Source organism: Eimeria acervulina, genomic scaffold (assembly GCF_000499425.1).
Source record: "Eimeria acervulina Houghton genomic scaffold, Eah_scaff470, whole genome shotgun sequence".
Lineage (NCBI taxonomy): Eukaryota > Apicomplexa > Conoidasida > Eucoccidiorida > Eimeriidae > Eimeria > Eimeria acervulina.
Genome location: NW_013547314.1, coordinates 1 through 12,500, shown reverse-complemented (window position 1 = coordinate 12,500; position 12,500 = coordinate 1). Strand labels below are relative to the sequence as shown.

At 44.5% G+C, this 12,500-nt stretch overlaps 2 protein-coding genes across 2 annotated transcripts in view; one reads left to right on the top strand and one right to left on the bottom strand.

The window, feature by feature from the left end:
- Positions 1-4,084, top strand: part of EAH_00039690 (hypothetical protein, conserved) — a gene marked incomplete at both ends in the record, with an annotated part of 5,628 nt that extends 1,544 nt beyond the window's left edge. Inside the window, one exon of the mRNA XM_013391911.1 lies at positions 1-4,084. This exon is cut by the window's left edge and continues 1,544 nt beyond it. Within this exon, the coding sequence (XP_013247365.1) occupies positions 1-4,084 (4,084 nt within the window).
- Positions 4,085-5,387: 1,303 nt separating this feature from the next.
- On the bottom strand, positions 5,388-10,736 carry EAH_00039680 (hypothetical protein; the record flags this gene model as incomplete). Its single annotated transcript, XM_013391910.1, has 9 exons — positions 5,388-5,819; positions 6,150-6,254; positions 6,770-7,026; positions 7,448-7,613; positions 8,314-8,555; positions 8,961-9,077; positions 9,385-9,578; positions 9,778-10,224; positions 10,543-10,736. The coding sequence occupies 9 exons, from the start codon at positions 10,734-10,736 to the stop codon at positions 5,388-5,390; spliced, it is 2,154 nt and encodes a 717-aa protein (XP_013247364.1).
- Between the last annotated feature and the right edge of the window lie 1,764 nt (positions 10,737-12,500).

The following is a 12,500-nucleotide window of genomic DNA, read 5'->3' as shown; positions in this document are numbered from 1 at the left end:
AGCCCTTCACTTCTCCCCTCCAGGCTCAGCAGACGCTGCAGCACTGCAGCAGCAGCAGCAGCGACAGCAGCCACGAAAAGCATTAAAAGCAGGAGGTGCAGCGGCGTTGCCTGGCCTCGTGTCTCCAGCAGCAGCAGCAGCAGCAGCAGCTGCTGCTGCTGCTGCAGGACCCAAAGGTCCTGTGAGGAACGCGCTTGGGAGGTGGGAGTCTCGCAGCAAGCTTGTGCCTGCTGCTGCTGCTGCTGCTGCTTCTGCTGCTTCTGCTGCTGCTGCTGCTGCTGGTGTGAGTACGGAATCGGCTCCTCTGATGGCTCTAAGCCCAGCAGCAGCAGCAGCAGCAGCTGCTGCTGCTGTGCTGCTGCCCTCAGCAAACTCTGCAGCAAGACCCCCGGGAATGAGTGCAAGCTCAAGGCGGCGGCGGCTGGCGAAGGCGCGTGCTGCAGCAGAAGCAGCAGCAGCAGCAGCAGCAGCAGCAGAAGCTGCAGGACTCGACCCGGAGGCAACAGCAGCAGCAGAAGCTGCAGTCTGGCAGGAGCAGCAGCATCAGCAGCAGCATTTGCTGCTTATAGATCCAGCAGCAGCCCCCAGCTGCTCCTGGGGGGATGATAGAGATAATGCTGCAGCGCTGTTGCTGCTGCAGCAGCAGCCTTCCGGTGCAGCAGCAGCAGCAGCAGCAAGAGCTGTAGCGCTCGCCGAGGCTTGCCAGCAGCAGTCTGCTACCTGGGCTGCAGCAGAAGCAGCAGCAGCAGCAAACCTGCAGCAGCGCCTCGACAGAGAGAAGCGGGTGATGGAAGTCGTGTGCGGCACAGGTACTGCTGCTGCAGCTGCTGCTGCAGCAAAGGATGCTGCTGCTGCTTCCGTGAAGCAGGAGGGAGCCGCAGAGAAGCGCGAAGCATGCCACGTCGATGGAGGTGTTAGCAGCAGCAGCAGCAGCAGCAGCAGCAGCACGGGGGATGCAGCCTTGCAGGCTTCCGACAGCAAGGGGGATTTAAGTTCTGCTGCAGCAGCAGCAGCAGCAGCAGACAACTGTCTCCTTGTCGTAGGTGGAGGAAAGGCAGAGTCTCTGCTGCTGCTTGCAGACGGGCAGATAAAGCGATCTGGTGCAGCAGCAGCAACAGAAGCAGCAGCAGCAGCAGCAGCAGGTGGCGAGGATCTAGAGGCTGCGCTGCAGCCATTTGTCTCTGCAGCAGAAGCAAGGAGACGAAGCGGAGACGGAGACCCTGCGGGGTTTATTGCGAGTGCATTTGATTTGCTGCAGCACAGCCGCGGAGACACCCCTGAAGCAGCAGCAGCAGCAGCAGCAGCAGCAGAAGCAGCAGCAGCACAACACACCCAGTGGATGCTCAGCAAAGGAAATGCAGCAGCTCTAAATGCCCTCTCTTCTAGCCTTGCCTGGCTCTCAAAGGATGCAGGCAAGCCCCTTGCTGCTGCTGCTGCTGCTGCTGCTGCTGCTGCTGCCGCTGCTGGGGGCCAGCAGCAGGCGCAGCAGCAACCCAATGAGGTGCTGCAGCAGGACGCTGATGACAGCAGCAGCGAAAGCAGCAGCAGCAAAACTTCCGCCCCCCAACGCGCCTCTGATCCCAGCAGCAGCAGCAGCAGCAACAGCAGCAGCAGCAGCAGCAGCAGCAGCGGCGTAGCTGCAGCAGACTGGGCGCGTGCACTGAACAGCCAGCAGGAGAAGGTGCATGCCTTGTCTGCAGCAGCAAAAGAAGTAGAGGAGAGGCTGCTGCTGCTGCAGCAGCAGTTCCCTTGGGCAGCAGCACTTAACTGCTGCTTCTTTTCTAGTTCGCCTGAAGCAGCAGAAGGAGGCCTCGCGAAGCAGCTGCAGCGACGCTTGCTGCAGCTGGGTGTAATGGGGGATGCTGACCCTGCTGCTGCTGCTGCTGCTGCTTCTGCTGCTGCTAGTCAAGGGGCAGCAGCAGCAAGCAGCAGCAACACACTCGGCACAGCCAAGCCACATGGACTACCGATTGACGCGTCTGCAGCAACTGCAGCAACAGCAGCAGCAACAGCAGCAGCAGCAGCAGCAACAGCATCTGCTGCCCATGGCCGTCAGGGAAGCACCTCCAGCAGCAGAAAGCTGTCTGGTGCAGCAGCAGCAGCAACAGCAGCAGCAGGGGGGGCCTCCAGGGGCTCACGGAGGCCTACGCCGGGGAGCAGAAGTGCAGGCACAGCAGCAACAGCAGCAGCAGCAGCAGCTGCTGCTGCTGCTGCTTCGCCTGCTACTTCCTTTGCTTCCAGCAGCAGCGAACGCAGACAGCTGCCGCACGTCTCTGCTTTTCAAGAGGAAGAGCATCAGCTGCAGCAGCGGCAACTGCAGCAGCAACTGCAGCAGCAGCAGCAGCAGCAGCATGGCTTACTGCTTCACGGTGAGGCTTCCTCGAGGCACGCGAGCATCACTGACTCTGCTGCAGTACCGTCTGCTGCTGCTTCTCCGGCGTTGCAGCAGCAGCAGCGGCACAATGGGCCGCAGCAGCAGCAGCAGCAGCAGCAACAGCAGCAGCTACAGTTGCTGCACAGGCATCAGGCGCTCACAGGGCAGCCTCATCCGGCGGGTTTGCAGCAGCAGCAGCAACAGCAGCTGCTGCTGTTCAATACAAAAGCAGCAGCAGCAGGGGGCGTAGGCGATGTGCTTACGGCTCCGGGCCAGCAGCAGCCGCTGCAGCAGCAGCAGCAGCAGCAGCTGATGCCTCACCACGGGTATGTATACGGTCCGCAGCAGCCTCTGCTGCAGCAGCAGCAACTGCAGCAGCAGCAACTGCAGCAAGAAGCGGTTTTGGGGCGCATGCATGTGGGACTGGGGTATTCGGAAGAGCAGCAGCAGCTGCTGCAGCAGCAGCAATTTCATCAGCAGCAGCAACACCATCACCCTCAGCTGCAGCAGCAGAGAGCGCCGCAGCAGCATCAAGGACCTCTGCAGCGGCAGATGGTGCTACCGTATTCTATGCAGCAGCAGCAGCAACAGCAGCAGGATCTGCTGCTGATGCCCCACGTTCAGCAGCAGCAAATTCCCCTGCAGCAGCAGCAGATGCCGCTGCAGCAGCAGCAGCAACAGCAGCAGCCTTGCCTCGTGCTGCAGCAGCAACCCCTGCAAGACCCGCGCTACCGAGTGCCCCTACCGCAGCAGCAGCAGCAGCAACTCATGTTGCAGCAGCAGGGAGGCATGGTGTGCATGCCCCAGCAGCATCAGCAGCAGCAGCAGCAACAGCAGCAGCAGCAAGATCATCTGCTTGGCCTCTCCTTGCAGCAACCGTTTATGATAGCAGCTGGACCAATGCAAGCTGTGGGGCCTCTGCATCCTTCACAGCAGCAGCAGCAGCAGCAGCAGCAGCTGGTCCTTCTGCTGCCAGGGCAGCAACAAGACCCAGCAGCAGCAGCAGCAGCAGCAGAAGGCAAGGCTGGTTCAGGTATGCACCACTCAACCCCTGAAGCTGCAGCACGCAGCAGCAGCGACTATGCTAGTAGCCCTGCTGCTGCTGCTGCAGCTGCTGCTGCTGCGGGGCCAGGCAGCAGCAGCACCAGCAGCATCAGCAGCAGCAGCATCAGCGATCATCGCAAGCGCGACCGCAGCTCCAGGGCCTCTAAAAGCCGGCTCACCAAGACACAGCAGCAGCAGCAGCAGCAGCAGCAGCAGCAGCAGCCTGCAGGAGCAGCAGCAGCAGCGGCGGCAGCAGCAGAAGCAGCGTGGGAGACAGATAAGAATGCCCTGAAGAGACGAAGAGGACGAAGCTTCAACAGCCGAAGTGAGATTGGTAGCAGCAGCAGCAACAGCAACAGCATTTGCAGCAGCAGCAGCAACAGGAGCAGCATCGGCAGCAGTAGCAGCAACATTTCTGCAGCTGCGCAGCTGGTGAAAGGAGCAGCAACAGCAGCAGGGGAGAGTTTAGGAGGGCCTATGGGAGCAGCAGCAGGTTCTGCAGCAGGTGCTGCTGCAGGTGCTGCTGCTGCTGCAGCAGCAGCAGCAGCATTTGAAGCCTCTTCTGCTCGTCATCGCAGCAGCAAAGAAACAAATTGTGAAAACTGCAGCGATGCCTCTGTAGGAGGAGAGGCAGCTGAATTGTGGGGTGGCTCTTTTGCTGCTTAATGCATGCAATGCATGCACGTCGTGCTGCTGCTGCTGCAGCAGCAGCAGCTGTCGCAGCAGCAGCTGCTGCTGCTGCGGCAACAAAGGGGAGCACCGTAGGCAGCAGCAGCTGCCGCCAGCAGCAAATAAGGAGACGTAAGAGACAGCAACTGCTGCAGCAGCCGCTGTTGCTGCTGCACCTGCTGCTGCTGCAGCAACACCCGCTAGACGCTTTTGCTGCTGCTGCTGCAGCAGTAATTGCTGCTGCAGCAGCAGTCGGTCGTTAGGAGACACGCGAATCTTTTTTTGTTTTAATGTTACGCTGGCAAGCAAATAAATAAATAAATAATTAAATTAATTAATTAAAATAAACACGCGAGAGACAGCAAAGACAACAAATAAATAAACAAATAAACAAAGATAAACAAATGCCGATTAACAGATGCACTTGCTGCAGCTGCTGTTGCTGCTGCTGTTGCTGCTGCAGCTGATGCTGGATTGCTAGAGCTGTGAGGACCGTGGATGCACCAGCAGCAAACAACTAGCTAGCTGCAGCTATAGGTGTAGCTAGCTGTAGCTATAGCCTAGCTAGCTGTAGCTATAGCTGTAGTTAGCTGTAGCTAGCTATATCTGATTTATATATTAATATCATATATATATATATATATAATATACTAATAAAGCGATAAAGAATAAAACAGGTGCAAATAAATAAGAGAGAGAAGCTTCATAGGCTTTATATATATATATATATATATTATATAATACTATATATATTATTATATATATATTATATATATATTAGATATTAAGAGATGAAGATAAATAATAAAAATATACGAGTAATTGAATAAATAAGATAAAAGAAAGACGCTCGTTATACACCCCAATCACCGCCTGTCTTCTTATGAAAATTGAGGGCTTTTAAATAATGCAGCAGCAGCAGCAGCAGCAATTGCTGCTGCTGCTGTTGCTACTAATGCTATTGCTGCAGCTGCTGCTGTTGCTGTTGCTGTTGCTCCTGCTACAGCCATAGCAGCAATAGCAGCCTGTTGCTGAAGCTTCGCTAATACAGCACCAGCAGCAGCAGCAGCTGCTGCTGCTGTTGCTGCTGCTGCTGCTGTTGCTGCTGCTGCTGCTGCTGCAGCATCAACTGTTCGCAAGGAATGAGTATAGAAATATATGTAAAAGACAAGGGAATGCGCTGCTGTCTCTGCAGCAGCAGCCGCTGCTGCTACAGCTGTTGTTCTTGCTGCAGCTGTTGCTGCTGCTGCAGCTGTTGCTGCTGCTGCAGCTGTTGCTGCTGCTTCTGCTGCAATGCAAATTACTTCCTGCGGCGCCAAGGTGTGAATCCCTCATCCTCGGGTGCAGGTGATTCTGCCTGTTGCTGTTGCTGCTGCTGCTGTTGCTGCTGCTGCTGCTGCTGCTTGTCCCCCCTGTTCATGTTCCTCCAGTTGAGCACCTCGCCGGTTCCGGCTGCTGCAGCAGCAGCAGCAGGTCTGTCTCCTCTGCGAAAGAATGTCTCCTGTCTCCCTTTAGGGGGTGTCTCTTTATCTGGCGAATTTAAAGGTGTTGTTCGCCTCCATTCTATCTGCTGCTGCGGCTGCTGCTGCTGCTGCTGCTGCTGCTGCTCTTTGGGGGCGGAAGGAGACAGCTGCTGAGTGCTGCTTCCGCTTGCAGGTGAATCTGTCTTTCTACTTAGAGACAAACTGTCTCCTCGTTTGCTGCTCTCCCGATTCGCCAACCCATGCTTCGCCTGCAGCAGCAGCAGCAGCAGCAGCAGCAGCAGCAGCAGCAGCAAACATATCAGCAACAGTAGTGGTACCAGCAGCAGCACAGCAGCAGAAACAGCATTAGTGCGAGCAGCAGCAGGAACACAAGCAGCAATAACTTAAGCAGCAACAACTGAATCAGCAACAACAGCAGCAGCACCACCACCACCACCAACAGCACCAGCACCAACAGCAGCAGCAGCACCAACAGCAGCAGCAGCAGCAGCACCACCACCACCACCACCACCAGCACCACAACCAGCAGCAGCACCAACAGCAGCAGCAGCAGCAGCAGCAGCAGGAGCAGGACGCACTTCGATTTCGAGTTCTCTGAGTCTTTGTTTCTCAGCCATCTCTGTCAGCCGTCTTTGCTTCGCTTCTTCTTCTGCCTTTTGCCTCTCCATCTCCTCCATCTGACGCTGTACGTACACCCCATCATATTAATATATTTAATATATTTAATATCTAATATATTTAATATATATATATATATATGTTTATATATGTTTATATATGTTTATATGTTTTATATGAGACACAGATTTATAGTATGTATTTATCTATACAAATTGATGTATATATATATATATTTATACAAATAGATTTATATGTATAAACAAATGTATATATATATATATATATATATATTTATTTTATTTATTTATATAATTTATTATATATGTATGCATACATTTATATAAATGCATGCATTAATATTTGAAGTCATTTACTTATTAGCAGTGTATTATACAGAAGTAGAAATATAAATAAATAAATAAATATATATATATATATATATATATATACATACGTGTATACATATAGCAACAGCAGCAGCAACAGCAGCAGCAACAGCAACCGGAACAGCCACAGAAACAGCAGCAGCAGTAGCAGCAACAGCAGCAGCAACAGCAGCAGCAGGCTGCGAGTGTACCTTCTGTTCTGCCTCGATTCTTCTTTCTTCTTCTAATCTTTTCTGTCTTTTAATCTCTTCATCTCTTCTTTCTCTTGCTCTCTGTATCTTCTGAAGCTGCAGCATTTGAATAAGGCGCTCCCGCTGCGCTGCAGCAGCAACAGCAAACTGCTCCTGACGCTGCTGCAGCTGCCGAGACACCCAAAGCTCTTTATCTTCTTGAATACCTTCAAATGCTGCTTTTTCTTCAAGTGCAGCAGCAAAAGCAGCACGGTGCTCTAAACAAATACAAATACACAAACAATCAACAACAAACCCTTTACAACTCTAAACCCTAAACCCTAAACCCTAAACCCTAAACACTCAACAACCCTAAACCCCAGGGAGATGCTGCTGCCGCAGCGCATCACACAAAGAAAAACCCTCGGCAGCAGCAACAACAGCAACAGCAACAAGAGCAACAGCAGCAGCAGAAGCAACAACAGCAGCAGCATCACCACCACCATCAACAGCAGCAGCATCACTACCAGCAGCAACAGCAGCAGAACCATCAGCAGCAGCAACAGCAGCAGAACCATCAGCAGCAGCAACAGCAGCAGAACCATCAGCAGCAGCAGCAGCAGCAACAGCAGCAGAACCATCAACAGCAGCAGAACCATCAGCAGCAGCAGCAACAGCAGCAGCAGAGTAGTTAAGCACCTTCTTCATGCTTGTTTTGTAGCTGAACAAGAATCTGCGAGTCGTGCTCAAGTTGTGCTGCAGCCCACTGCTGCAGCAGCGGCAGCTCGGCTTCTCTGCATGCCCGTATGTAATGACAGACCTTCTTTAGATTCATACGTCGCTGCCGAACCCTCAGCAGACGCTCCTGAAGATAAACAATAATAAATAATAAATAAATATATATATAAATATGTTTTATATAATATATATATATTATATTATTATTATATTATAGTATGTTGTATTAGAGATTCTGTCTATTTAATATATTTTATATATTCTTTATAGTGTATATATATATATCAAAATATACTATCAATCATTCATCTGTTTGTTTTGTTTTGTTTATTTTAATTATTTATATTATTTATTTATTTATATTGTTTATTTATTTATTTATTTATATTATTTATTTATTTATTTATTTATATTATTTATTTATTTATTTATTTATTTATTTTATTTAATTTATTTAATTTGTTTGCGATTGAGAAAATACAAAAAACGGATATATGCACAACATCGATAATAATTAATTTTATTTATTTTATTTTTATTTATTTTAATTAAAATAAATATATAAATATATATGCATGTACATAATAAATAAATAAATTAATTAATTAATTAATTAATTAATTAATTTGTTTATTTATTTATTAATTTATTTATTAATTTATTAATTTAAATTGTAATCTTTGTGCCTTCTCTAAATCGTCATAGTCGACATGCCCTTCTAACTAGTTTTTTAAACTCTATCTTAATTTAGATAAATAAATAAACTAATTAACTAATTAATTAATTAATTAATTAATTATTTATTTATTTAATTAATTAATTCTTACGTTTTGAAGCTGTAATCGTTGTGCCTTCTCTAAATCGTCATAGTCGACATGACCTTCTAAGACGTCTTGAATATTAATATCAGTAAGTTGCTTGCCTTTGATTTTAATTTTGCTGTCTCTTCCGCCGATTCTTTGTATTTCTTTTAGCATTAAAGCTGCTGTCTCACTTCTTATCTTTATTCTTTCTTCTTGTTGTCGCTGCTCTACTCTTCTTTTTGATGCTTCTTCGCGTCTCTCTCTCTCTATACACACAAATACACAATTTTGTTTAATTCGTTTGTTTGTTTGTTTCTTTATCCGTTCATATATATATTTATATATATATATATATATATTTATATTTATATATATATATTTATATATAAACAAATAAATAATTATATAGACTAATGAATGAAAGCATTCATAAATACGTAAATATACAAAAATAAATAAACAAATAAATAAACAAATAAATAAACAGTTACATAAATATATATATTTATATGCATATATACATATATATATCTGTTAAAGAATAAATACAAAAACAAGCTGTGTGCGTATATGCATATACATACATAATATAAACAAATATATATATAAACAAATATATATATAAACAAATATATATATAAACAAATATATATATATATATTTATATTTACCTTGTTTCTCTTCGACTCTTCTCTGCTCTGCTTCTCTGAGTCTTCGTTCTTCTTCTAACTTTTGCTGCTCTTCTTGGCGCTCCAAACGCCGCAGATTCGTCCGCCACAGTCGCTCGTCTGCACTCAAACCCCAAACGGCAAACGAAACCCTAAACCCTAAACCCTAAACCCTAAACCCTAAACCCTAAACCCTAAACCCTCAACCCTAAACCCTAAACCCTAAACCCTAAACCCTAAACCCTAAAACCTAAACCCTAAACCCTAAACCCTAAACCCTAAACCCTAAACCCTAAACCCTAAACCCTAAAAACCCTAAACCCTAAACCCTAAACCCTAAACCCTAAACCCTAAACCCTAAACCCTAAACCCGAAAGAACCACATGTCATGAATAAAACCTCGCAATTTTGCTCCCCCTCTCTGAACACCATAGTTGTGTTTGCTGTTGTTGTTGCTGCTGCTGTTGCTGCTGTTGCTGCTGCTGCTGTTGCTGCTGCTGCTGTTGCTGCTCACTCATTTTTGCTGCTTCTACTTTGAGTCTCTTCTCCATTGCTTGTTGATAAGCATGTCTCTCTTGCTGCTGCTCTTCTGTCTCCTCCGGCTGCAAACGCTGTACCGCTCTGCGCCACCAACAAAACCCTAAACCCTAAACCCTAAACCCTAAACCCTTTAAAACCCTAAGGAGTATCTTAGACTAGTAATTTGTAGAGTTTACGCATTACAGGGTTTAGGGTTGCGAATGTTTATGCTTAATAAAGGGTTTCTTCTCTAAAAGGGTTTATTAGGGTTTATTAGGGTTTATTAGGGTTTAGGGTTTACGTATGGAGTGCACGCGAAAGAGATGATAAAGAAGAACGCAAATAGGACTCAGGATAGACGTCAGGCTCAGCAAAGATGAGAGCTTTCGAAGCATAATCAATTCTTATAGTATATCCACCTGCATCTGCTGCAGCAGCAGCAGCAGCTGCTGCTGCTGCTGCTGCTGCAGTCCCTGCTGCTCCCCCGGTGGTAGTGCTGCTGCTGTCTGCTGCTGCTGCACCTCTTCTGCTGCTATGAGCTAGAGATACAAGCAGCTTCTCTGCTTCCTTCCATGATAAAAACTCTGCTGGACAAATATGCTGAACGAAGTGATCGACAGACAAAGAAACATAAACTCGAGATAGCTGCTGCACTAGCTTTGAGAATACAACCTTCTTCAGACACCCCACATAAGGAGCAAGCAAAGGCTGCTGCTCAAGCTCTTCAAGTAAAGGCTGAGATAAAGAGCTGCAGCAAACAAAAACAAATCTAATAATATATATATATTTATTTATTTTTATTTATTTATTTATTTTTATATATTTATTTAGACAAGGAGTATAGACATTCAGCATAGTCTTCTATACGCACCACAGCAGCAACACCAGCAGCAATAGCAGCAGTAATAGCAGCAGCAATAGCAGCAGCAAGCAGCAATAGCAGCAGCAACAGAAACAGCACCACCAAACCCAGCAGCAGCAACAGCAGCAGCAACAGCACCACCAAACCCAACAGCAGCAGCAGCAACAGCAACAGCAGCAGCAGCAACAGCAGCAGGAGCATTACCATAGTTTGAGAGGCGTGAATTCAGCTTCGAGGAGAGAGAACAGCTGTTTAACAGTCGGGGATGCATGCGCTAAGATGTCTTTCGTCTCTAAAAGAGACAGTAAACTGCTGCGAGTAGGGATGCTGCTTTGACCTAATAAAAGAGACAGCTTCTTTTTGTTTTCGTGCTGAGGAGACAGTACACCTCCTTCCATCACCCATTCACTGTCTCTTCTGCTGCTGCAGCAAAACATATACACAAACATATATATATATTTATTTATTTATATTTATATATTTATTTTATTTATTTATCTACTTATATAAATATATATATACATGTTTATCGTCATGTTGTTGATGTGTTTGTTTATATTCAGGTTTTAATATATTATATTATAATTATTTTATTATTATTATTATTTTAGTTAGATAATTATAAAGAAAAACAGTATTATAGATATAAAGAATATAAAACAACAGCACAGACAATAGTTAAAATATAAACAATAAAATAAACATATAAATATAAATATATATATATATAAACATAAAACCTTTCAGAGGTTTTCAGCTAATAATAATAAATAAAAATAAAATATAAACATAAAATATAAACATAAAAAAGAGCATAGTAAAGAAAAGGCAAATAAAGGATATAAAAACAACAAATAATAATATGAAGAAGGTTGTAAAGAAGAAGCAAATAATAAATATAAAGACGAATAAGATAACAAATAATAAATACAAAGATAATAAATAATAAAGAAGATAATACAGTAAAGAAGAAGACAACAGATATACATAAAAAGAAAAATAAATAATAAAAAGAATAAACAAACATAATAAACAAACATAATAAACAAACATAATAAACAAACATAATAAACAAATATAATAAATAAAACAAATAAAACAAACAAAACAAAACAAACAAATAAATAAATTAAATTAAACTAAATGAAGACAGCATACCTTGAAGAGTGCTGAGGGACTGCTAATACGGCGAGTACAGCGAGATCTGCTTGTTGCGAGATTTGTTTAGGAGTAATGTTCTTCTTAAACGTTTTGATGTGAATAAACAGACGAATAGAAGCTAAAGCATAAAATAAATAGTTCTCTCCTACCCAGAAGACTTGAGTTAACTTCTCATAGAATATGCCGAGCCAGCGCGGCAGCTTCTCTCTAGCCTTAACAAAAGGTTCTTGATAAGATCTTAATGTCCTAGCAAATAAGTCATGAATACCTAATGCATATATATCTTCAGCTGTAGCAGCACACTCCCTCCAGATCTCTAAATCAGCAGCAACAATTAGCTGTTGTATCCTTGTTTCAAGATGAAGATCGCCCCGAAAGATTATATCTGTCTCGTCTCTGTTTCTGTTCTTAATTAATAAACTAAAATGAGACCGAAGTACTTCACATAGACGCCTGAACTCTTGCTGACGATGATATTCTCTACAGAATATAAAGGCCTTTCTTGCTGTCTCATGATAAACATTCTCTAGCTTCGGCGTCGCTCGCAACAAATCTAATATTATCTTATACACGTCCCATTCTGCTCGCAGTGCTTGATGTAAACTTCTCGCTTCAGCAGACCTTATGTCGACCTGCAATCAAAGCATTATATATTCAAACCATATACTTTACTTATTATTATCTTTTGTTGTTTATTTACTTGTTTGTTTGTTTATTCTTGTTTGTGCTTTTATTTATGCTATTTTATGTGATTGTGTAGATGTGTAGGTGTATGTATCTATACATATATATATATATAATGTATATATATAGATATACATTATATATATATATATTTATATATGCATATATATATATATATATATATATGCATGTATATAAGATAAACAACTAACTAATACGCAGATATATATATATATGTAGAGAGAGAGAGATAAAAAACAAAGAATATATATAATATATATAATATATATAATATATATAATATATATCCATAAATG